General features: G+C 33.5%; 2 protein-coding genes across 3 annotated transcripts; both read right to left on the bottom strand.

Moving 5' to 3' along the window:
- Positions 1 to 7,313: 7,313 nt before the first annotated feature.
- LOC107928113 (hydroxyproline O-arabinosyltransferase RDN2) lies at positions 7,314 to 11,341 on the bottom strand. Of its 2 annotated transcripts, XM_041116186.1 has the most exons (10): positions 11,131 to 11,341; positions 10,599 to 10,632; positions 9,610 to 10,178; positions 9,289 to 9,356; positions 8,866 to 9,067; positions 8,514 to 8,611; positions 8,288 to 8,357; positions 8,106 to 8,177; positions 7,871 to 7,984; positions 7,314 to 7,612 (listed from the first exon to the last, which is right to left on the bottom strand). In XM_041116186.1, the coding sequence occupies exons 3-10, from the start codon at positions 10,030 to 10,032 to the stop codon at positions 7,550 to 7,552; spliced, it is 1,110 nt and encodes a 369-aa protein (XP_040972120.1). In that variant the 5' UTR covers positions 10,033 to 10,178; positions 10,599 to 10,632; positions 11,131 to 11,341; the 3' UTR covers positions 7,314 to 7,549. The 2 variants fall into 2 exon arrangements, with proteins under 2 accessions (XP_040972120.1, XP_040972119.1); XM_041116185.1 differs by lacking the exon at positions 10,599 to 10,632 and having other exon boundaries at positions 11,131 to 11,294.
- A 3,733-nt stretch (positions 11,342 to 15,074) lies between these two features.
- LOC107928112 (uncharacterized) lies at positions 15,075 to 25,668 on the bottom strand. The gene is made up of 8 exons (XM_016859287.2): positions 25,260 to 25,668; positions 24,111 to 24,395; positions 23,756 to 23,815; positions 23,443 to 23,652; positions 22,177 to 22,295; positions 21,993 to 22,090; positions 15,772 to 15,896; positions 15,075 to 15,686 (listed from the first exon to the last, which is right to left on the bottom strand). The coding sequence occupies exons 1-8, from the start codon at positions 25,599 to 25,601 to the stop codon at positions 15,522 to 15,524; spliced, it is 1,404 nt and encodes a 467-aa protein (XP_016714776.2). The 5' UTR covers positions 25,602 to 25,668; the 3' UTR covers positions 15,075 to 15,521.
- Between the last annotated feature and the right edge of the window lie 2,024 nt (positions 25,669 to 27,692).

Below are 27,692 nucleotides of genomic sequence, written 5' to 3' on the forward strand. Positions count from 1 at the left end.
AAATATTAAATTCCAAATTTATGAAAAGTATAACACCCTTAACCCGTTTCCCTTACCATATTAAGGTTACAGAGTGTTACTGTACAAAGTAAAATAATAATTCAACTTAAGTATAAATTTCCAATAATTTATTCCAATTATAGCAAACATACACATTTGGGCCTTAAAAAGAGCTTTTGGGGCCTTAAAAACAATTTAAAAATGATTAGGAATCATTTTGAATAAATTAGAAAATTTTAGGAAAAACTTGAAAAATAGGTAAAACAATGGTCACACGGCTGTGTGGCTAGGCCGTGTGATGCATCTCAAACCATGTGAGCATTTGAAGTAGGGACACATAGTCGTATCTAGGCCCGTATCATAGACCATGTAACTCACTGACTTGAGACACACGGCCATGTCTCAGCTCGTGTCTCAGACCATGTGAAACCTGTACCAAAACTAATAGAGCACATATGGCCGTGTGACAGACCGTGTCCCAAGCCGTGTGCTTCCAAATTAACCCCTTAAATAAGCTAAAAATCAAGCCAATACTTACACATTTAAAACACATCATTTCTACAAGCATTCATAAGACCAAAACTCATTCCAAACTTGCTCATAATATACTAAATCAATCATCCTATACGTTCTAACCAATGTACCAACAATAAGTACCACAATTACAATCAATTTTGAACCTATTCAACAATATAGTTTCCATCATTTAGCATACTTTATGCATATCAAATGACCATATCACAAACATATCAAACAACCTTCTTCTTTCTACTCACATGAGAGTATGTATAGCTACTGTTATCTCATATGAATACACATCATTTACAAGCCTTCATCAAAAGACATAAGCCAAAATGAACTTCGCACCATTCAAAAAGAAACTAATCTCCAAAATAACACTTAAAACCTTATTACATTCAAATCATACCAAAATGGCACACAACCCTATACATGCCACCTATAACCATTTCAATATGTTCAAAAGCTACCAAATTAATTCGATGGATAGTGTGATCATACTTCGACAAAGTTTCTAACCGTTCGAGCTTTCTGATTATCTACAAAACAAAGAAAACAACTATATAAACAACTAATGCTTAGTAAGCTCATATAAAAAGAGTTAAACTCACCAGTTGTAATAAATTAATCAACTATGAGTAATTCCATTTAGCCATAAATCATATTTCCCTTTTCTTATACACCAAACCTCACAAGGTTAGCAGGTGAAGAAATACGCATACAATTCCAACCAAGTCAAGGCATATAACATATCAAGCATTTCAATTTCAAACCATTCATCTATCATATGACTACTGTATACCTTCATTTTCTTTTAACTATGCTTATCATATGTTCCATACTATTACTTTAAATCATAGATCATTTCATATGGTTAAATACTCTGTAAAACTTTAACTCGTTCATATCATGAAAAGAATTTTACTATATAAATTATTCATCCACATAATTCAAATGTTACCTTTCCAATCCAAACACATCAATACAAAGTCCATTTCAAAGGACTTTTCCATATCATAAATCACATTTACTTAAGGTAACAAACTATACTTGTAACTAAGAAACTCATTACAATATATTTCACTTACCAATACTATAAATATGCCACAATATATATAAGCACATAAATAGATTGTAATTCAATTATTTCATAGCCCGATGAACTAGTAAATTAACTAGAATACTAGAGTAACTAGACCGATTCCATGTAACAATCCATATCATGTAGTCTAAATCATTAGTACTTGGTTCACATACTCGGTCATTACTGTAACAACCTAATTTTCAGTGGTGTCGGGAATAGAGATTTGAGATCACTAAATCCGATGAGTGAGTTGAAAATTTAATAAATTAATATCTATGAGTCAAATGTGAATATAAAAGTATTTTTGAATTAGTGAATTTGGTGATTTAAAAGAATTAATTAGGTAAATTGGGTCGAGAATGAGGTATTGAGACCTCGACTTCATAAGCCCAGCCATAAATATTTTTAGAAATATTTATGGAGTGTTAGTGAGGTAGTATTAAAATTTTGTTCGAAAATTTTGACGTTTGGGTGATTAATTAAATAAAAAGGACTAAATTGAAAAAGGTGTAAAAGTTGCTAAAAGGATTAAATAGCTCAATTGTCAAATGAGGAAGGACATAAAGTGAAAATAAGCCCAAAGGAGATACTTTGGGCAGCAATAACTGAGAAAAATCAGGAAATGCGTGAAATAAGGACAAAATTGAAAAATTGCCAAAATTAGCTAAATAAAAATGGGACTAAATTGGAATATCTAGAATTCTCTTCATTTATATTCATATTCATCAGCTGAAAAACAGCCATGAAAGAGGGTTCAAGCTGTTTTTCATACTCTAACTTCATGTAAGCTTAATTCTTGCTTTCTCCTTAAAATTTTTACATTTTTGGACTTTTACAATTGGGTCCAACTTACTATTTCATTAGTTTTTGATTCCATGGCTAATTTTTAAAGTTTTTATGGATGATTTATGGAATAATATGATGAATAAACATATAATTGAATATTTAATTTTGATATATGATGATTTTATCAAGTAAAATTGATAGAAATTGATTTTAGGACCTAATTGTGAAAGAGTTTGGAAATAAGGTTTAGTGCTAAAGTTCTAAATTTCAAGGGTTATGAAGTAGTTTAAAATGATAGAATAAAGTATTAATTGATAAAAATTAGCTCAATTGAGGGGTTAATTGAACAAGGACTGAATTGTATGAACTGTGAAATTTGGGGCAAGATGGAAATCAACATTTTGCACTAAACTATTTTGGACAGCAACAGTAGTCTAACTTTGAAAAATCACTAAAAATTGTAAAAATCTAATTAGAGGATGAATAAAATATTAAATTAAAGCTTATTGAGTCTAGTTTCTTATAGAAGAAACGATGTAAGCAATGAAATTGTAAATCATGAGATATAATAAATTTTGTGAAATAAGGTCAGGATGATTTCAGGTTCGCCTGTTTTGACTTTGGAAAATCATAAAAAATTGGAGAAAAATAATTAGGGGCTTAAATTTATATTTTTAGAATCCTGAATGAGTCTATTTTCAAGATAAATAAACAGAAACATCATTCGAATCTTGTACGATGAGATAATTAATTTTTTAGTGAAGAAGGGTCGGAACTGTTAGACAGCAGAAAAGGGGTGACTTTAAAGAATAAACTGTACTTATTGGTTAAACCAAAAATTATGAAAATTTTATGGTAAGAATATACGTGAGTCTAGTTTCAGATAAAATTAGCGTATCTTAATTTGGAGTTTTTTAGCTCAAGATAAAAATAATTTAGTGACTATGACAATGATGGATAGCTTGAATATTCACAGAAGTAAATAGTGAAAATTATGGATGATGTTACTTACAAGTGTGTTATTTATACTAAGGATGTGGATGGAGAGGAGGAGGAGGAAAAATATATATATGAATGACATGTGTATAAATTGATCACATGCCCTATTATAATCGATAAATGTTGAATTAGAAATGATATAATGTTTTATTTGGAATATTTATTATGAAATTATGATTATCGCTATAATACAAAAACCGGACTTGTGAGTTTATATAACTAAATTTTAGTGACCATTTGTTAATTTTATGAATTTCATAATGTGTTATTTCATATGTATTGATGATAAAATCGTGAATAATGTAAAAGCATGAAAATTGAATAAATGATCAAATTGAGCACTTCAATTCAGTGACAAGATGAATTGACGGAAAATATCATGGTTGGCCCACGACAAAGTGTGAAATGTAGGTATGGCATTAACCATACTGAGTTGTGAAACGTAGGTATGGTATTAACCATATGGAGTTGTGAAACGTAGGTATGGTATCATCCATACCGAGTTGTGAAACGTAGGTATGGTATTAACCATACTGAGTTGTGAAACATAGGTATGGTATTATCCATACTGAGTTAAGAAACGTAGGTATGGCATTTCCCATACCGAGTTGTGAAATGTAGGTATGATATTTCAATGAGGAAGACAATACTGAGTTGTGAATCGTGGCACTGAGCAACGACATACTCAATTTCGTAAGACGTTTCCTAATTTGATAATAAGTAATTTGATTAGTGAGAAGTGGTAGCTCCAGCTACCTGATCAGTGAGAAGTGGTAGCTCCGGCTACTTGATCAGTGAATAGCGATAACTTCGGCTACAAGTGACAAGTGATTTTCATGTAAGACCATGGTTGGGCTATGGCATTTTAGTAAAAAGTGATGAATTGATGGATAAGTCCATAGTTTCACCATGGCATAATGATAGTGAAAATGTAAGACCATAGCTGAGCTATGGTATTTTAGTGAAAAGACTATAGTTATGTTACGGCATCAGTGATTATCAATGAAATTCAGTGCATACCGGTGCAGACCAATGAACGTAAGACGTTCTCCAATTTGACAAAGTTTTGGTAATTGTTATTTGAATTTATATGAAAGATTTTAGTGAACACTGAAATTGAGCTCAATTATGTGATTTCATCATTCAGAGATTGTGTTTGACAAGTTATGTTAGTAAATTTTGAGTATGTGAATCAAAGTGACAGAATTTAAACAGCTAATGAGGTTGAGCTCATTCACATGAATTTGTCATTTGAAATTGTGATTGATAGGAAGAAATAGTGAAATTGCATGCTTATGAATGGTTACACATATTTATCTGAAAAACAAGAAAAATGACGATTATTGATATATGGAGACATGAGACATTGATATATGAATATGGAATGTGTTTGATAAATGTGTTCATTCATAATTATGGAATTATGTACCTCATGTGTGCTATTTGCATAAAGATGACATTTCAAATACTTTGATGAGTAAAGCTTAAATATGAAATAATATGAAATCGAGACAAGTTGTTATGAAAATATGTTTAAATTATCTATAAATGTTTCGTACTCCTCGATAATGCCTCGTACTCTATTTTGGCAATGGATACGAGTATGGGGTGTTACATTTTTTGTATCAGAGCTTCGGTTTAGCCAATTCTCGGATCGAATGAGATGTGTAAAGTATTTAGAAATACATGCCATATAAATCTGTGATAAAGTGATATGTATGATCCGATCTAATTTTTGTTTTACTTATAGACAGAAATATTTTTCAATCGAGTTATTTTAGAAATTGTTGAAAGTGAAACTAAGGTGTCTGAGTAAGAATGTGTTTATGATGAGTCGAAACTTGGAAAGGTATGAAAAAGAGTTCATGATATGGATGTGATGATGTACGAAATGAAATAATATGAAATCGAGACAAGTTGTTATGAAAATATATTTAAATTATCTGTAAGTGTTTCGTACTCATCGGTAATGCCTCGTACTCTATTCCGGTAATGGATACGGGTAGGGGGTATTACAATTACTCCATTTTTAAGGACATCATAGATGCAGAATAGGGGCACATACATGCAGCCAGGGGCACCAAAGTGTGAACAGGGGCACATACGTGCAAAGGGACACCAAAGTGTATACAGGGGCACCAAAGTGAGAACAAGAGCACAGACGTGCAAATAAAGACACTGAAGTGTATACAGGGCACCGAAGTGCGAATAGGGGCACAGATGTGCAAATAGAGATACCAAAATGTATTCAAGGGCACCGATGTGCGAACAGGGACATTATTGCATTTCCATATACAATAGAACTCGTTACATCCACATATAATTTATTTCAAATCCAAGAATTACTATTAACAATCTCTTCTTAATTTCATATATATATGTATAATACTTGTAATTCTTATTATTATATAAATAACTAAAGATATCTCACATATATATACAATTCCATTAACTAGATAACAACATTAGTATTAGCTCTCATATCATTTAATTTGACTAATTCTTTTATTTGAACCATAATAATTTATTAATTACCACTTTACCCTTTAATTTTAAACCAAATTTCATCAAATGCCAAGCCATGATCATCCATTATTCTTAAAATAGGTAAAATTAGCCCTTATTTCATGCTTTTATATCCATTTAATACAATTAATACTATAGTGATTAAATTTTACATCTATCACAATTTAGTCCTTTTTCCTTAATTAATTATTTAAACGTTAAAATTTCTTAACCAATTTTTAATATAGCCCTAAGGACACTCTGTAAATATTTTATAAAAATCTATAGACTCGGTTTATTAAAACAAGGTCTCATTACCTCATTTTCTAAATTCACTTGACTTTAGGGACACACCACTTAAACTTGACTATTCATTCAAATAACATAAATTGCCATATCAAAATCAAATATAATACAATATTTGACACATTAATATTAAATAATAATATTTACGGACTTACTCATTGAATTTGTGATCCCAAAATCACTATTTCCGATACTATTAAAAAAACGGATTGTTACAATAAGTATAGAGACCTATAGCATATTTTAACCATTTTTTATCATATTTATTTATGCTATTCGCTTATTACACAAATAATGAAACATGACACATGTATGGTTCTAGTTATAGTTTCATACAACACCTAAAGTAGTTTTATATTTCAAAACTAAATAAGTGTTTGATAGTTTAGTTGGTTATGTGATCTATCCGTGATCAAGACACAATTGGATGATCCATTTTTTTCATAGGAGATCATTTGGCTCAATAGAATTGATCTATTGTTTGGAAAAGATTGAAGGCCCACTTACTTAGCTTGGTAAATATATAAACTTATATTTTATTAGAGAGAACATTTTATAACCTTAGAGGTTCTTGAAAAATCCCTCAAGAATCTCAATTTGTAAACAATTTTAGTCGCTGATTATTTTAAACTAAACCGTTGGATCAGAAGAGTTAAACTATAAATAGAAGTTTTTCTCTCATTTGAAATTATTTCATTCAGAGTTATAGAATATTTTAAAAATATTTACCCAAACACTTGATATGTTATCGCTTTCTTATGGCTCTTCTATTCAATTCATGTTTTTTTGTCTTTTGTGTTTTCCTTCGCTTTATGTTGGTGTCTTAAGGAATTTTCTTTATCAATTCTCATTCGAAAGTAAAGACAACTTAAGAGAATTTGAACTAAAAGAATCCCCTAAAACCACATTATTTGTTGAGTTAAAGTTCTAGATTTCTGATAGGTATTAGCATTTATTGGAATTTTTTTATTCATAGTTTTTCCTGGCCTGTTGTGAAGTTTATGAGAAAGCCCAGATTATAATTTTTAGCCCAGTTATGAAGCTTATGAGAAAGCCCAGAATCCAATCCATCAAAGACCATTCAAAGCTAATGGAATCAAAGGGTAAAAGAGTAGAAGCTGGAATTCCATCATGTTTTATTTTTAAAGTTCAAACTTAATTCATGTAGCAAAGAGTTTTTGTCATCTCTATTTCACAAACCGTATTGATATTCAACTCTTTTACTCTTCAAAAATAATTTTGTTGAATGCTTTATCACACTATTACAACTTCATATTTCTTTCATGTTTCAATTCAGCTAAAGGGTATATTCCTACTTCAATTTTCCTTCCTTAACCCATTATCGGACGTTTATTCCGCGTCCCAGTTTGGAATGTTAGCCGTTGCTTCGTTCACCATCTTCACAAGCGTCACCTGCAGACACAATAATTCGAGTGCATGAAACCGGAGATGAAAAGTTGAACCCAAATGTGCTACGTATGTCTCAACTTGTTTCAGCTGAGTCAAGCTCAAAAAAGAATGCTGTATGACTTGGCTCGGCTGAACGAACCAGAGTAACCAACAAAACAAAGACCGTCTCAAACCTAACAGAAACACTATACAGACACCGCAATATTGGTCCCTAAGATTGGTCTGTACCATTTCTTAATACTGATATTTGTAAATACGTACCACACTTTCTGGGACCCCTGGAGGAGGCAAGGGGAGATTTCGTGGTGGTGGTCCTCGTAGAAACGATCTCTTGTCAAATCGCCACTCACCGATTTTACCATATGTTAATTCACCCTGAATGTAAAATGAAGGCAATCTTGAAACATGTTAAAATTTAAAATAAAACAAGTCTGTAGTTGCGTTTGGAATAGCAACAAGCCGAGAACCTATCATAAAACGACTAAAAACAGTTTACCTTCATGTTGTAGTCACATCCATAGGTGTAATGAATTATGTACTTTTTCCCTATTTCCAGATCCCACGGTGGCTGATTTACGAACAGATAATAAAAACACAACGAGACGTATCAATGAAAACTATACAGAAAAGGAAACATATGCCAAAAAGAGAAAACCTTTAAAAAAAAAGGTGCCAAACCTGAAGCATGAAGTCTTTTTGAAGTATATGTTGCACGCCATGCAAAGCCGATGCCACAGCATAAGCATACCTTTAAGTTCAGAAAACATGTCAATACCTACACATATTCGGACAGGGCATGGAGATATATATAGAAAGATTAAAAGAAATTTGAGCATGCTCATGTCGGACAGATACTCATATCCGACAATCTTGCCAAAGTCTGAGTAAGATAGCCAATACTTACATTTCTAGCACCCATCCAAAAGTTTTATCAGTCTCGGGATCGTCCTTCATTTTTAAAGAAACATTCATCCAAGTAGGAGCGATTTTTTCCAATAATTCCTGTATAAGAAAAGTCCTTCAATATATAGAAGCATCTCCCCTTAACCCAAAACGTTTTAATAGACTCGAATCCAAATCCATGACAATTGACAAAAAATAATGACAACATAAAAGGAATGCCGTCAAGGGTGACAATGGAGGAACAAATACAGTCATCCGAGAACTTGGATCTAATAATGAAAATCAACGCTTAATTGTCAGACAACTCTGCATCGAGCCTAACCTATAAATCAGTTAATAGGAGTTTTTTTTACCTTCTTGATAATGACGGGTGAATTGCCGATTGGATCTATATTTGTCACCGGTCCCATCTCCTCCGGGAAAAACTTCCTTAACAACTTTTCGTTCTGATCCGGCTTAATGTAGAAAAAGGGGAATGCAGCCGGGTATCCTCCATGTGCTAGATTAGGTAGGGGAGTGACAAAAATGTGGTCAGGCTCTGCCATCAATACGTATCTGCATCGAGAAAAATGGTTAAACAAGCTTTAGAAACCTATATTGCTTTGACTTCTCATTGTTCTCGAAGTTACCCATGTCCGACACATATTCGGATATGAGGATAGTACCTTCTGAGGAACCCCAAATACATGGAAAAATTGCACTCATACCCGAACCCAAGTAACGGATTAAGGTACTATGAAACTGATAACGAAATCATGATATGTAAAAGCACTCACTCTTCTTCAATTGTAGCCTTTTCCAGCCATTGCACAAAAGCCCATGGTCGATTTAAGACGATGTATCCCTGACAAATACAAAGAATGCATTCTTTCAAGCTATATCAATCTATAATTGTTTCAATGTTATTAAGGCTCATGATAACCGATAAGAAGAAATCTAATCCGACTTCTTGAAAGACAAATTAGTTCGCTTTGTCTAGATCGATGGCTTAAACAAATAAAACAAAACTCTAAGACCTTTCTGAGCCTGTAAACATACATAGAAAAAGTGACAGCGACTAGTGGTAACCAAAAATATGGTATCACAACAAAACTCACCCGATCAAGCCCTGCTGGAAGAGGATCGACTATGACGGTAGGAATCTCGTTCATCAAATTGTCAGGATTCCCAGAGTGTAAAATACGAGTGAAACCTCCCATCTCCGACCCAGGTAAGTCCTTCTGCTTCTTATACCAATAGTACATGATACGACACTGCCATTTGCTGTAGGGAGCATCAGTGGCAGTTAAGGCAACATGGAAAGGCATTTTGGCACGCTTCAATTTCCTCACACTTTCGGGCATCTCAATGATGGGATCAACAAATATTCCACCATCGGAGTTATAATAGATTGTCGGTTTTGAAATAGATCTATTGTGCATTACCATTGTTACAAGATTATATGTGGCAAAGCAAACACCAAGAACTAATGTAATGAGAAGGAGCGGCGAAACACTTCCCATGTTCTTTCTCGATATCATCGACCACGATCTCCGATCCTCCAAAGTCCAAACTGCTTAAAAACAAGCTCTACACCGCAAAAACGCCCACACCGGTTGACAATGGAAAAAAGCCACTACACAATTAGTTGGAGTACACTAACAGGAGAATGCAGCTCCAAGAATTACTGCAAAACGAAGTTGACGCCAATCAAGAACCGAACAACAAAGTCCACGGAATATCGAAAATCAAGCAAGAATATGTTGCAACTAAAAATAGAAAGACTATTCAGAAAATCTACATAAAACAGACAAAATATTATCACAGGCACATCAAAGCTATGTTGCTCAGATTCGGGTATAAATGTTCGATACCCCGAACCCATGTCTAAAAACATGTCGAACACGAATATTTCAAGAAAAAGAAGAGTTGGAGCCATATAAGAATCGAAGACATACAGAAAGAATGAACAAAAAGGGATCCATATTTCAATAAAACCAAACAACACCATTCAATTTCCATGAAAATCAATCAAGAAACCAATGCAATTGGTAAAAGCAAACACTGTTTTTTACAAGTTTCAGACAAAAAGGAATTCAAAACATACCCAGAAAGGATGGAGATCAAGGAAATCTTGAGACCTAATCAAGAACCAAATAAGAAAGTCAAAACAAGAGAGTCAATTCGCAAGGTTTGAAGTTAAAGAAAAACCCCCATTTACAGGCAACCTTGTCAGAATTTTGAGATCAAAAACAAAATAAGTGAATAAAATATATATAAAACTTGCCACTAGTTAATACAATTCAAAAACGTTTACTAAATAAAAAGTCAAACAAACAGACAAATAAATAAAGATGAATAAATGAATAAAAAAATTGAAGTTTTAAGAACTTCGATTTGTGAGAAGAAAAAAGAGAGCAAAGGAATGGTTTTTAATGCAAAAACAAGGTAAATAAGAAAAACCCAGATGCAAGTTAAGAACTTTGGAAATGTATTTTTAAAAGCTTATTAGCTTAAAACCCATGTTGTTTGTTTAAAGAAATTTTACATGGCATAAACCATTAAAACATGGGAAAAAAAAAACCAAGCTTGTTGATTACACTATTGCTTTTTTCCATGTTAGAAAGAGAAAATCTTACAGTTGTCTGAGGGAGATTTTGTAAAGTGAAAAGTTGAAGTCTTGTGGAGGTGAAGGAGGGGTTGGTCAATGGTGGGGTGTAAATTTAAGTTATGATTGGCAAGTGAGAAAATTGAAGATGAAAGAAAAAGGAAAGTTGGAAATTAGAAGATTGATAATAATCATATATGGAATGGAATCCATGAATATTAGTGTGAATTCATTAAAAGGATGAGGAAATTTTACTTCTTTTTTATTTATTTATGGAAATTGGAAAATTTGCTTACAATTTTTTTAGTGGAATTGATTTATTTATTTATTATAGTTTAAGTTATTTTATTTTTTCCCCTAAAAATAGTTATTTTATTTTTCTTTCTTTAGGATAAAAACTATAAATATTACCCACTTCTAAGAGTAGTTTTATATTTTTTTCCTTTTTTTTAAATAATAATTATATAAATGGACGAAAAGCAAAGCAAAAATATGTTTGCATGGAAAAATATATTTTATATTAAATAATTATTTTGTATAAAACTTCTCAAGCATTGTGAAAAAGTTGTAAAATGTTCTTAAATTATATTAAAAATAATAAATAAATAAATAAACTTTAACTTGCTCTATGTATTATAATAATTAGTTTGTATTTACATATTATAGATGAGTCGGTTGTATATATTAAATTTATAATATTGTTTTTAAATATAATAAATTTATAAAAATATATTAATGAATTAAAAAAGTAATGTAATTATAAAATACTTTTAAAAATATTTAATTAATTTAAAAAGAGTTATACTAATGTGATTTAAATTAAAAAGAAAATATTGAATATTGAAATAAGAGTGAGAATTTTTTTTATTCCACAAAAATCCTTAAAAAATTGACATGTCTTTTTTTAAAAAATATTTTATTATATCCTTATAGAACTCTTGTCAACCCCTGACTTTGTTTGTATAGTTTAAAAACTCTTCTGATAATGTAGGGGCGAAGCCAGAACAAATTGTTGGGGGGCAGATAAAATTTTAAGTTTTTATAGTTTATATCTTTATGATTTGTAAATGATTAAATCAAAATTTTATAATTTTAAGAGGGCCAAAGTGTAATTTTATCTTTATTAATTTAAAATTTTTAAAAAATTTTAAGGGCCAAAAGAATAAATTTACATTTTGGGGGGCCGGGGCCCATGCCAACCCCCCTGGCTCTGCCTTATGATAATGTACAAATAATCTTCTTTAAAACTATATAAAAATTCATTACGGTTTGAATATTAATATATTAGAATTTAAAGAATATTATTAATAATTTCTTACAAATTATTTATTTTATATCCATTGTTAAATTAATTTATTTTAATGCTAAAATTTAGTTGTTGTATTTTTATATTTATCTTTTTTTACTTTAATCAATAAATTTAATTAATTCTTATTATATTTAAAAATAAAAATTTAATTTGATAAATGTTATTAATATGTGCTTTTTTTTAACTATATTTTAAGTTAAACAAATTTAATATTTATTAACTTTAACATTATATCATTGAAAGTTAATTCAATTAAATAAAATCTTAAAATAAAGAGATAATTTTTTTAAAATCAACTTTATATTTGACATATAAAAAATTTAAACAAAATGTATGTGATAACTTAAAAATTTTAAAAGAGTAATTTACCCAATATATATATATAACATATAAAAAATTATAAAAAAATTAAAAAAAGCCATGGAATAATTTTAAAAATTAAAAGACAAGGAGTAAAATAGTAATTTATCCAATTTATAAATTAGTACTTCTAATGGTTTTCGTGTGTCAAAAAAAAAAACTATAATGTCAACATGACTATTATTTCCTTTTTTTTAGCCTCGTATTGTTATAGTGTACATATATATATATATATGATTAGAACGTGTTTGAAAAACCACATAATAATTAGTAGGCCTCACTAAATTGACTGGAGTTGGAGCATTCCAACCATACCATACAAATCTTAGAGAGACGATGAGAATTAGAGTAGTTATACAAGTAATTACTAACAATTACTATATCTCTTTCTAGACATACCCATGATTTAACTTTAAAAATTCATTTTTATACAATAATAATATTTTAATTTTCAACTATATATTTTAAAAATTAAATATTTTATTCACATTTTAACCTACTAAATAATGAATTAAATTACATAATATTTATTATTAATTATTTTTACTTGGGCTAATCAAGAATAACAAGACTATATGTTTAATGTCAGAGAAAGAATATCCCAACAAATATAAAAAGATAGAATAATTAAATAAAATCGTATAGAATATGTATTTTTCTTATTAATTTTATTACTAATTGTATTATCAAATATAATAATTATACTTTCATGCAATTATCTCGTGATCTCCAAACACACTCTTATTTTATAAGGTTAACTACAAAAATAGTAGATTACATTTTAGTCACTTATGTTTGAAATGTTACGTTTTAGTCATTTACGTTACCGTTTTGTTACAAAGTGGTCACTCTACCGTTACCTCTCTAATGGCAGTTCAAATAAGTTTTAAATGCCAACTTAGATGTCCAATTATTGGGATAAAAATAGGTTTTTAATTAAATAAATTTAATTTGGATTGCCATGTAGGACATTCAAGTCAGCATTTAAAACCCATTTAGACAGCCACATAGGATTGCTGTTAGGGAGATAACGAAGCTTAACGGTAGAGTAACCACTTCGTAACAAAAAGATAATGTAAATGACTAAAACGTAATATTTCAAATATAAATATCTAAAATGTAATTTGAAACAAACAAAAATGACTATTAATTTAGTTTATCCTATTTTATATTATAAACAACTTACCTTGTGTATTTAATTGGTACAGTACTGAAAATTTTATATTCATTCCAATTAGATCCCAAAGATAATTTTCAAAATAATATATAATTATAAACAGTTAATTTAAAAAAGTAAATGATACTCGAATCCGCCGTTTATTATTTATCATATTTATGGCATTTGGAATTGCATTGGGAAAATGGGAGCTGACGTGGTCCCCAACACATGCCAAATTTTTTAATGCCAAATTTTTTAATGGCTAGATTTTTATTTATTTTTAATTGCCAAACATAAATTAAATTTTCTCCCATGCCAAACATCAATTAAATTTAAGGTACTGGATCAATTCAATGCCTCGTCTTATTTTTTTAATTTAAATAAAAAATTATATAATTAAATAATAACTCTAACCTGACTTGAATTTTTAAATCTTTGTACAGGTTAAACGAGTATCCCAATTAATCACTATAGTCTTTTTTATTTCCTTATTATGTAGGGTTTAATATAACAAAAACACATTGTTAATGATTTTAAAAATAATAATTTAAAAATAGCCAATTGCAATTATATATAATAAACTCGGAAAAAGTAAAAAGAAGATTGTTATTATATAGCTATAAATGAACGCTTGTGATAGTCAACGGTTCAAATAATACATTTATTAAGTTAAATAAATGAGTAGGGATAAATAATTTATGTTCATTTATGTTTAAGTACAAACTTCTTTGTAGATTTGCTCATTAGCTCATTTATAAACTATTTTTTTAAATATAATATTTTTCTATAAAAAATATTAATCGAATATGCTCACGAACATTAATCGAACTAAACCTGAACATATCAAATAATAATCGAACTGAGTTCAAACATGATGTCAAAAACTTAACGAGACACGAACCCAACATAAACAGCTTCAAACATAAACAAACAAACATGAACAAAATTTTCTTCGTTTGAGCCTTATTTACCCCGTTATCTCCTTTAAACTTCAAAAGTTATTTAATTAAAAGAATATCAATTTTGAGAAAACAAATTACTATAATTATAGATTTAATTATTTCAATTTTGAAAATCTGTAAAACATAAAAAATAATAGAAAGCACAACACAATACAGAAGAAATAATACGAATATACATACACGAATTGCCAGAAATCAACATTTTATTATAAAATATAAATAGGATCAAATGATAGTGTGATTTAGAAAGATTTATGAGAACAAAACTTTCGGTGATGTACAGAGATAAACCCTAAATCAAGTGCAAATATCTACTAGCTTATACTATTTGATGTGATCTTCCACTCATGTCCGAAAATTCAAGAGCTAAACGCTTATGTTGATTTTCTAACATCGGACCAATTGCGACCACGGACACATTTTCAGTCTCATCGCATTTGTTACGGTGGCGGATTGATGACCGAGTCGAAATCGTAAAATAACGATCATAACTTATCTCTCTATTTAATTACCTGATCTGAGGCACGCGATAGGATCGTTTTAGAGATCCAAAACTCTTCGTGGATATGTGAACTTAATGTCTCTCAATCAACTTAGGCAAGATTGGTAAGGAAAAGATTCGTAGTATGGCATTACCATGGCTCGGAGTTGTTGCCAAGAAAATTACGGCCATAAATTGGTTGGCACCAGTCTTCCTCCATTGCAATGAGATTCAGACGCACAAACAATTTCTGAACAGCTTCCTCTTCTAGAATGCTAACTGAATTTGTTGACCTACTTTGTGAGGAGGAAGGACTCTGCAATAAGTTTATTGAACTTCTTTATCTCAGTCTTTAAAAATCGAAATTAAAAGTCATATATTTATATCACACTGAATTTTACCTTTGCATCTTGGTACAACCTGAGGTATTTCAGAGACTGCTGGTATAATCCACAATGGTAGAGGAGAATGCTGTAATCTCTAATTTCTTTTGGATCGGTTTTTAGAAGAATGAGACGTTCACATGCTGCAATGAGAGTAACAATTTTGTATTAATGAAGCATAAGTACATTAACCGCAATATTGCATTTCAAACGTATACAGGCAAACAAGTTTAGGAGGAAAAGACATTTGAGGGGGAAAGCAAAGAAGTTTTGCTTAAAGCAGGTTGGAGCAAAGTAATCCAAAAGCATAGGGAAGGACAAAGAAAGGTAACAGCTAAGCAGAACCTTGAGCTGACAAACTATATTGTTCGGACTCAAGTGTGTTTCGGATATGGAAATATGTTGGAAATGGGTATTTTCAATTTTTTTCTAGGTTTTTCAACGTATTTGATGGATCCTCGGAAGTTCATATCCCCATAGACTCATATCCATATCCTTATATGGGTTGGACATGAGTACTTCAAGAGAAAATAAGTGTCGGAGCAACATGACTGACAAGTAAAATGAGAAGAAATGGAAAAAAGAAATTGGGAGTGTTTTATAAGAAAAAAATGTGAGATGCAAGAAAATGAAAGAGATGATTATTTTCCATCCTAATACAAAATCATTCTAAGTTGGAATGATATGTGGAGGGAAAAATCGGGTCAGATCATTCAGTTATTAAGTTAAATTTCAGTTAGGTTGGGTCAAGTTAAGGGTAAAAAAAATTGGGTTAGCTTTTGCCACCTCTAGACTATCATGTGTTAATGTATATTATGTTAAGGGGTAATTTTGTTGCTGTAATTGGATTCAAATTTCTGTTATTTCGGTTATGTTGCTTTTGTAGTTAGTAAAACGCATTGTTTAGGGACCTAATTTAATGAAACTATGTGTTTTGGGTTTAAGGTTGAAATGGGGCATATTGATGAGGGTAAAATGTCACCGTTAAAAGAAACGGTGCGGTTCAAGCCTACAACTGGCCATAACGATTTCTAACTGAATTTCAAACCAGCTGTGGCCTCTCTCTCTCGTGTTTAACAGCAGAGGAGAGGGGAAGAATGGATCATCAAATTCAGTTATTGAATTAAAAGTTTGCTTTCTTCTCTCCCTTTCTACTTTTGTTTTCTGTTTTCTGTTTTCTCCCTACTTTCTGGAGTTTGATCTTATCAAAGGTATCAGAGATTAGCGATTCTCTACGGCCGATTAGGGGATCTCCACCTGATTGCAGAAGGAAGTTACCCATCTTCAGCAGGAGATGGCCAAGCTTCAGACTGAGTTTTCTCGATGACTTGTATGGAGGGGTGTTTCAAGGAACTGAAGGAAGATTTTTTAGGGGAGCTCAAGTCAGAATTTCAAGGGCTATTCGAGCAATACCTGGGTTGTTTGGCTGGTTCTTCTGTGGCTGGTCAGTCATCAAACAAGGGCAAGGGGATCTTGGGTGGACCTCCAACAGGCTTTCCCCCTAAGGAGTCTTTGCCAACTTCTCCTACGGTGTATATAGGCAGTTTGAGCCCTTCCCACCATTCAGACAGTATGAAGACCGTTTCAAAAGCTTAAAAGTTTGGAGTGCCTTCGATTTGATGGATATGATTTTCGTGCTTGGTGGGCCAAGTTGGAGCAGTACTTTGAGGCTGAGGGAATTGCTGCCAACACTCGAGTCAGAACAGTTATGTTGCCTTTGGAGGGTAAGACCCTTGACTGGCATCACTTTTACACTCAACGCCAGGGAGGTTTTCACATGTTAACCTGGGATTCTTATGCCTAAAGCCTACGAAAACGTTTTGGGTCAAGTGTCTTCCAGGATCCAATAACAGACCTAGTGTCTTTGAGGCAAGTGGGTTCAGTGGATCAATATCATGACACATTAGTCAGCCTTTTGAATCAACTGCACCTACCAGAGACTTATGCTTTAAGCATATTCATCAACAATATGAAGGCTAAAATTGGGCAGTACCTACAACTTTTTAAACCCAAGTCTCTAGTGGAGGATTTTTGGATAGCTAGGTAGGTGGAAAACATCCTCAACAAGACTTCCAAGCATGGGCTCTTGTCTGGATGGGGAGTATCTTCTTGAGCACCTCCCTTATCTGCCTCGAGTTCTAGTGCTTCCAAGGCTTCTGTGGCAACAATTCCTATCACTCAGACCAATGGTACTGTAAGCTTTGAGGGCCAGACTAAGGGACCAACTAGATCCTTGTCTTTAGTTGAAACTGAGCCCAGGAAGAGAAATGACCTGTGCTTTTGGTGTGGAGCCAAATATAATATTGGCCATAAAAGTGTGAAGCCTCAACTCTATCAACTCTTGTTGGATCCATGCATAGAGGGAGAAGGGGAAAAGTTCCAAGAGTGCCTTGATCAACTTGAGGATCCCACCCTAGCTGAGGAGACTGCTCAAGGGCCACTACTATCCTTGCATGCCATCCAAGGATCCCAAGGGCTCAACACTATGAGAGTGGTAGCATGCTTTGGAAATGCCGAGGTTATCATCTTGGTTGATTCAAGTAGCACTCACAACTTTATTAGTGGTAAGTTAGTGAGACAGTTGTCTTTGCCAATGAGTTAAATGAGTAGGCTGAAAGTTACAGTTGCTATCTGCTTATGGAATCTGTAGAGGGGTGAATTGGAGGACTCAAACCACTAGTTTCCATACTGAGTCCTTTGTGCTTCCTTTGAAGGGCTGTGATTTGGTACTAGTTGTTCAAAGGTTACTTTCTTTAGGGACCATTACTTGGGAATTTAGTTCTTTGACCATGCAGTTTGTATATGAAGGGCAGCAATGTGTGTTGAAAGGGATACAGCCTGGAACTATCCAACTCCTGGAGGAAACTCAGTCCACCAAATATTTTTCTGTGGTTGGCCAAACTTTGGGACCTTGTGCAATGGTGCTGACTACACCAGTGCAGGCATCACTACAGTCAGCATTGTTAATGAGAGCTACTTCCACCTCTGATGAGCTGCAATTATTATTGGAGTATGGGGATATTTTCCAGAAACCTACAGGCCTACCATCCTCTCATTTACAAGACCACAAAATACCCTTAAAGGATGAAACCTCAGTGGTCAATATTAGACCCTATAGGTACCCTACTGTGCATAAAAATGAGATGAAGAAATTGATTCAAGAAATGTTGCAGGTAGGGATTATCCGAACAAAAATAGCTCTTTTGCTTCCCCCATTGTGATGGTTAAGAAAAAGGATGGTAGTTGGAGGCTGCGTGTGGACTACAGACAACTGAATCAATTGACCATCAAGGATAAGTTTCCTATCCCTATCATTGAAAAGCTTTTGGATGAATTGGGTTAAGCAGTTTTTTTTCCAAGTTGAACCTTAGGTCAGGCTACCACCAAATCAAAATGTGGGAGCCTAACATCCATAAGACCGCTTTCAGGACACATGAAGGGTACTATCAGTTTTTGGTCATGCCCTTTGGCCTAACCAATGCACCCTCCAATTTTCAGGCCCTGGTGAATTCAATCTTCAAGCCCTTGCTGAGGAAATTTGTTTTGGTTTTCTTTGATGATATTTTGGTGTATCAAAGTCTTGGCAAGATCATTTGTTACACCTTAGAAGAGTTTTTGATATCTTGAGAAGCCAGCAAATGTTTGCCAAGAGGAGTAAGTGTCCATTTGGCTCTACTCGAATTGAATATTTGGAACATGTCATTTCCCATGGGAAGGCGGCCATGGATCATTCTAAGGTGGAGAATGCCATGTCTTGGCAGACTCCTCAATCAGTTAAGGAGCTCAGAGGGTTTTTGGGGCTTTTAGGTTACCATAAGAGGTTCATTAAAGACTATGGCACCCTAGGCAAAGCCCTTGACTGATCTCCTTAAAAAGGGTGAGTGGGCTGGTCACTGCAGGCAGACAAAGACTTTCTGGCACTGAAATGTGCTCTAAGCACTGCCCAGTCCTTTCCTTGCCTGATTTTCAACTTGACTTCTGCATTGATGCTGATGCCAGCAGTTTGGGGGTGGGACCTGTCCTTCATCAACAAGGGCACCCTATTGCCTTTTTTTGTAAGGCCCTTGGAATGAGGCACCAATCATTGTTTATCTATGAGAAGGAGATGCCGGAAGCCCTTTTGGCTGTCAAGAAGTGGCATCCCTACTTGGTGGGCCGCCGATTTCGCATCAGACAGATTGTCAAAGCCTGAGGCTCCTTTCTGACCAGCACGCCATCTCACCTTTCCAGCAGAAATGGGTAGCCAAGATGTTGGGCTATGGCTTTTAAGTGATATACAGAAGGGGCAACACTAATGTGGTGGTTGATGCCCTCTCAAGACAGCCTAGCAGTTTAGGGGGCCAATTACTTCAGATGGTAGGTAGCTTAGTTATCTCTAGGCTGTTGACTCAGTGCAGCTTTCTTGGCAAAATGATCCCAAGCTCAGCAAGTTATGTCTCGAGCTCCAACACCGACCCTCCTCTCCTCCTAAGTACACATGGGATGGTTGATTCTTGAGAAGAAAAGGGAAGTTAGTGGTGGGAAATGATCGAGAACTCCAACAGGTATTATTCTCATACTTCCATGAGAGTGTTGCAAGAGGGCACTCGGGCATCCATGCTACTTGCAACAGGCTGGCCAGTTTGGTTTATTGGAAGGGACTGAATTCTGCTCTTAAACAATGGGTGAAAGGTGCAAGTATGAAACTTCAGCTCATCTAGGCCTTCTCCAACCCTTAATCATTCCTACCAAGGCTTGGTCTGAAGTTAGCATGAACTTCATAGAAGACCTCCCTTCTTCCAAGGGAAATGACACAATTCTGGTGGTTGTGGAACTGTCCCACCCTTTTTCTGCTATGATTGTGGCTCAAGCTTAAATTGATAACATCTATAAGCTTCATGGCCTCCCAGATTCAATAGTCTCTGATAGGGATAAAGTTTTTATTAGTTCTTTTTGGCAGGAACTTTTCAGGAAACTGGGAGCCTGGTTGCACCTATCCATAGCTTACCATCCAGAGAGTAATGGCTAGACTGAGGTGCTTAATAGGTGTTTGGAGGGTTACCTACGCTGCATGACAAGATAAAGGCCAGGGGACTGGTTTTGTTGTCTCTCTTTGGCAGAATGGTGGTATAAATCCACCTTTCATTCTGCTATCCAGATGACCTCTTATGAGGCTTTGTATGGCCAAGCTCCACCGCAACATTTGCCTTACTTGACAGGCTCTTCCATTGTGGATTGTGTGGATCGCAGCTTACAACAACGAGAAGCAGCCAAGCACCTCCTGCGATACCATCTTAAAAGGGCTCAAGACCGGATGAAACACTTTGCTGATCAGAGGAGTGACCGTACTTTCCAGGTGGGCGATTGGGTCTATCTGAAACTGCAGCCCTATAGGCAACACTCACTGAGGAAGCTAATCAACCAGAAGCTCTCCCCCTAATTTTTTGGCCCTTTCCTGGTTAAGGCTAAGGTGGGAACCGTGGCCTATACCCTCCAGTTGTCAACTGAGTCTAGGATACATCCTACTTTCCATGTATCCCAGCTCAAGCGCCATGTTGGCAAACAACCGGTCCAATCCACCTTACCTCTTGAAGGCCATGATGGCATGATACCTAAGGAGCCCATTCGCATCCTCAATTGTCACATGGTGAAGAGAGATAACCAGGTTGTCACTGAGGTGTTAATTGAATGGGTTAATACCTTCCCTAAAGATGCTACATGGGAGGTCTTACATGAGTTGCAACAAGGGTATCCAGCTTTTGATCCTTGAGGACAAGGATCTCTTCAAACAGGGGAGTACTTGTTAAGGGATAATTTTGTTGCTGTAATTGGATTCAAATTTCTGTTATTTCGGTTATGTTTCTTTCTTTGTTTTGTTTCTGTTATTGTAGTTAGTAAATCGCATTGTTTAGGGACTTAGTTTAATGAAACGGTGTGTTCTGGGTTTAAGGCAGAAACGGGGCATATTGGCCTAGGGTAGAATGTCACAGTTTAATGAAACGGTGAGTTTCAAGTCTACAGCTGGCCATAATAGCTTCTAATTAAAATTCAAACCAGCTGTGACCTCTCTCTCTCGTGCATTTAACAGCAGAGGAGAGGGGAAGAATGGATCATCGAATTCAGTTATTGAATGAAAAGTTTGCTTTCTTCTCTTCCTCTCTGCTCTTGCTTTCTGTTTTCTCCCTACTTTCTGCAATTTGATCTTATCATAATACTAGGGAAATGGAAATATACTCATGCAACATCTTCTACATTCGTACCAGATAAAGCACGCCTCATATCCCCAAAACGTACACTGGTCCAAACACCCCGTTCTAGCCTATGTTGAGCAGCCTTTGCAGATGCAAGCTGATAGGCACTACAAGAAACCAAATACGAAATTATAACCTAAAACTTCAAAAGTAGATACAAAAACAACATTAAATTGCAATACAGATTACATACCTCTCTTGACTGCCATTAGGGTCATCTACACAATTGGCAGCATGGGCTGCCCTTAAGAATAAACTATCAACATGATCATGTTGAAATGGCCAGAAAGCAGCCTTCAAGTTTCTTAAAACCTGTAATCATGAAAGTATTTGAGAAAAACCGAAAATAGAAAAGAAAGCCAAAGGTGACTAAATTGAAGCTAAATCTCCCACAATTGCCCAAAACTCAAAAGACCAATGCCATATTAGAACTTCTTGTAAAGAATATAAACAAAGTTTAAACCAAGCTACCTGTAAGTGTCAAATACAAGTCTAAGTCCTACATAGGTATGTTCAATATTCTCTTTTCTAATTTTTAAAATATATTTGGGGAACCATATCCTCGTATCCATTTCTCAATGTGTTGGATATGGGTGTTGGGCCCAACACACTTCAAAGAAACTGAAAAGTCTGAGCAACATTGCAAACTACAACGCCAGTTATGACATCACATAAACGAAGTTGAATCTAAAACGGCACCATTGACTTCTCATGGAACATAGGAGAAAAAGAATAGTGAAAGAGAAAGTACATAATTAATCAAATAATTAGCAATCGTTTTACTTGTCAGTTTCTTCTTTTCTTTGTACTGTGAAAAGCCCATGCAGACAAAGTAGAAAGCTTATATCCACATCTAAACCAGGCTACCTGTGAGTGTCAAATACAAGTCTAACTCCGACATAGGTATGTTCAATTATTTTCTAAAATTTTAAATATATTTGGGGAACCATATGCTTGTATCCATGTCTGAATGTGTTGGATATGGGTGCAGGACACAACACTTCAAAGAAAATGAAAACTTGGAGCAACATAGCAAACTACAACACCAGTTATGACATCACATAAATGAAGTTGAAATCTAAGACAGCACCATTGACTTTCATGAAACATAAAAAAAAAAAAGGAATAGTAAGAGAAAGGATATAATTTTATAAAATAATTAGCTATCATTTTACATATTAGTTTCTTCTTTTCTTTGTACTGTAAAAAGCCCATGCAGACAAAGTTGAAAGCTTATATCCAAGTTATCATCCATTTTTTCAACTCATTTTGAACTTGCCCAGACTTGATACTAAATTATCAAAAGCCAAAAAAAAAAAAGAAAAAAGGGGGAAAAACAGAGATGCAGTCAAAACTTATTGTATACATCATTCTCTAGCAGGTTTTCTTTAAATTCGCTTAGATAGGATTTAGTACATAGAAATTTAAGGAGCCAAACGGCCAAGAGTATAAATGTCACCTTCTCCAATAGCATTTGTACGGTCATTATGTGTGGCTGATCAGATTCTTTGCTCTTTTGCTTATCATAGGCTCTCGGAAGACCATAATGATCATGTGGAAAAAAAATCTCTACATCAAAATCCAAAAGGCCCCACAAGCGAAACATTTTCAGGATCTCACTATGTATGAGCGAAAGCATTAATGCAGAACCTGAACGATGTGTCAAAACCTGCTCAAAGCTTAAGATTAATTAACAAAAAAATATCCCTACAAAATGATATGCCCTTCAGAAGAGAATATAAAATAATAATATAGAAGGCTATCTTTCATACTGAGTGAAGATAAAGGGCTCGTGGCTCTGCAAGGTTCTTGGCACTAGATCTTCGGAAGCCCTATGAAGAAGTTAATGGATTGACCAATTAGAAAAAATAGAGTAGACTATCGCATTAATAGTTAAGAAACTAAGCAACTAAAAAACATAAATCTTTATTTCAAATATAAAAGTAAAACTAAAGAAGCATAGAGGCTACACTGTTCATTACCACATACAATTCCTTGAATTCAATAGAGTTAATATTAGTTAGTAGAAATAAGAATAACTTTGTTATAGTCAAAAGACTTGAAAACGACATAAATAACATTAACAGCAGCAAGGCATTATGTTATAAGCAATTAAAAGTTTTATACCTTTTTGACATATAGATATTTCTCTATGCTCTCCAGAAAATTCTCCCGTGACGACCTAGACAATGAGTTATAGTGAGAGCAATAGCCCAAGGAAAGATCATCCAATCTTTCAAGAAAAGCATCCACTGGTAAAGGAACAGAGGAGTGCGAAATGAGAGAATCATCCTCTGCTGCTATGTAAAGAGCTGCTCTTCCAAGATCAACACGCCTATTTATGCTAATACTTGTTTCTCTCTCGACATCGGATAATTCATTAATTTGCGAAATAAAACCCTTCCTCGCCTCCTGCTCAAAAATCAATTAAAAAAAAATTAAAATTTCAGATTTAAACTTAAACAAGTAACTAACTAGATCAAACTTGATATATCATTAAAATTGCCATTGAACTTAACTATGGTGTTTCCTAATTTTGGATATTTGAAACTCCATTGGACTTGAATGAAAAACTGCAACATAAATCTCAACCTCTATCCTTCACAAGATTTAAAAAAAAAAAAAAAAGAAGCATTCAAATTGAAAGTTCGGGGTCCTAATTGTTGGCATGTCCTTAAATACAGAGATTATAAAATCAAGACACTTTCAGAAATTTGTTTTATTTGCCAAGCGATTTTTTCTCTTATTATTTCATGGCACATCAGGATGGAAAGTTCATTTAATTTCCCTCAAAACAAGAAACTGAAAAGGCTCAAAAATTTAGTAACAAACACAAATTGATTCATGCCACCAAGCACAAAATTCACCATAACAATATCAATTCTTGATAGATGATCCTTTAAACTAAAAATAATAATAAAATATCAAATTTCCATGACTGAAGATTCTTCAAACCCAATAAGGAGGCAAAAACATCACATCTAAGTTTTCCAAATCAAGTTCAAAGAATTAAAGTTCGATCAACATTGATTAGAACACTTAAATAAATTTAAAAAAGTAAGTTCCATCATAAAATCAATTGAATTTACTCGAACATCATTAAATCAAACTCAATCTAACATTTTCCAAACTGAATTTCGGAATCCAAGCATAACTTCTACAATCGTACACTTTTTACAAAGAGATTAAAGGCAAAAACAGAAATGCGTATAAAAATTTCCAAAAAGAAAAAGATCAATCACAAAAACTACGGTAGAGGAGATAAAATAGCAGTACTCTAGCGTGAGAGGTGTTGATTCCAGAGGATTCGAGAGCATCATGTAAGGCGAAGTCAAAATCAGTAGCAGAAGCGTGCGGAAGGGATGCAGCACGGCGGAGGAGACGGAAACACGGCGGAGATGACGGAGGAAGGGAAGGAGGAATTGATTGGAATCTGGAGGATTTAAAAGCAGGAGAAGGTTTGAGAATCCAAAGAGACGATGATGAAGAAGCGGCGGTTAACGAAGAAGATGGACTCATTGTTGCTGCTTTGTTAATGGCGACAAAACAAAGAGAGTGAGTGAGTAATACAGATGAGAGTACAAATATTATAGAATCTGCAAAATATCTCTCTAGCATCCATGGTTGAAAAACGGAATCTAACAGATATTTTTGTCTGCTCGTTTGTTTTTTAATGATAATTTGGATATTTAACGATTTCGAGGTGAAAAATCAAATAAAATCTCTGTTTCTTTTTAGGGTAAATTATTTTAGTTCGTCACCCAATTTTTAAGATATTTTTATTTTGGTCATCTAAAATGAAATTCTTATAATTTAGTCATCCAACTTAGGATGTTTTCATTTTAGTTGCCCAAGAGCTATATCTCTAACGGAGGTTAACTATACATGGCACGTTATATTTACAACTTCATTTTGGTTACGCTTTTATTTTGGTCACTCAAAATTTTTCTTTTAAGTATTGATTGGGGTAAAAAAATTCAAAGATTTAAGTGAAAAAGTGATAGAAATTAAAATAATATACAAACATTGTTAGATTATACTTGTTTATTCCATTATCGAAATTCTAAATTTCTTTTTTCTAATATTAAAATTTTAATTTTCAAAACATCAAAATAAATTGAATAAATTGTTAAAAGTTTTTTTATCTATAAATAATGTTAACCGATTTGTTACTATAATATTAAAATTAATTAACTGCTTATTTTTCGTTTGGGTAAAAAAATGATGAAAAAATTATAAGTCTTGTTAGGAATGAAAAATAAAATTAATTACAAGACCATATAATTAAAAGAAATTGGGTTCCGTAGACAACTATTAAAAGCAATAATTTTCATTGATAATTCTTTTAAAATAATTTCAAAATATCGAAATAAATTAAATAAATTATTTTGAAATTTTTTATTTATTAATTTTTTACCCAATCAGTACTTAAAAATATATATTTTTGGGTGACTAAAATGAAAGCGTAACCAAAATGAAAGTGCAAATATAACGTGGCATATGAGGGAGGATTGGATGAAACGGTTACGCCACGTCATCCATGTCCCTTCCCAATCAATTAATGACATGTTAGCTATTTTTTACACCTTATTTAATTAGATTTTTAATCATTTAATGACAAGTCAATTAATTTTTACATCTCATTTACACGTCATTTAATTAGATTTTTTAATCATAAATCCCTAAAATCCCAATTACAAATTACTCAACCCTAATTAAATGTTCTATCTTCACGTCTCTGCTGCTGCTTCACGTCCCTGCTAAGTATATTTTTCTAGCAACTGCATTGCTGCTGCAATCCCTGTTGATTTGCTTTGGTTTTTCTGCGTGGCTGCTGCAATTTATTTTACAAGTGAGTTTTTTCCAGTCATGGATGGATATTCAGGGAAGGGTGACATCGGGTTGTTGCGGATGGAGGATTTCGGTTTTCTTTGTGGGACTAGTCTCGAGAGACTTTTGACCAATTGCCTTAGTTTGGGTAGTTCAGCTTCGAGGTACGATGATGGTGATGATCGAAGCGTTGAACATGATGATCCAGATAATGAATTAGTAACTGCATCCAATCTTAGATACCTGCGACTCGATTGGTGAAGGTGAGTCCATCAGAATAGAAGTTAAAGAGGGTATTCGCCTTATTTTAGCCGATCTCAATATCGGGGGTGGGTGCAGGGCAAACGATTTCAAAATGTCGTCTTATTCAAAACCCCAATTATGAAATCCTCTCTCTCCCACTTCACACCTCGGAACGCTCAACCGTCTTCCGAAAAGAGATGCAGCTATGTTGAAGAGACAATTATCTCGCTTAGAAAAATTCGAAATGAAGTCAGATTTCGGGTTGTTGTAGTGTTGTGAATGATGGGGTGAAGAGAGAGGCCAAATCGCTCTCCTCCCTTTTGTGTGATTATTTGGAGAAGATTGTTGCAATGTCCTATAATTTGCTTGATTTAGTTGAAAATTTAAAATCAAACTTAAAACTTCAGATTACAATATTGAATAAGTGTGTGCCACCTGTTTTAGTTGATGATATCCATTTTTTATTCTTAAATTGTTTGTCCAGAGAATCGTTAGATGAAAACTTATATTCGGGAATCGATTTTGTTATTTTTGCTTTTCAATGTTTCATAGTAACATGAATTCTACAGGATGAGTACATATATATATATTTATTTTGGAGTATATTAACCAAATAATAATGTAACCTTGTCATTT

This window comes from Gossypium hirsutum, chromosome A06, assembly GCF_007990345.1.
Source record: "Gossypium hirsutum isolate 1008001.06 chromosome A06, Gossypium_hirsutum_v2.1, whole genome shotgun sequence".
Taxonomy (NCBI): Eukaryota; Viridiplantae; Streptophyta; class Magnoliopsida; order Malvales; family Malvaceae; genus Gossypium; species Gossypium hirsutum.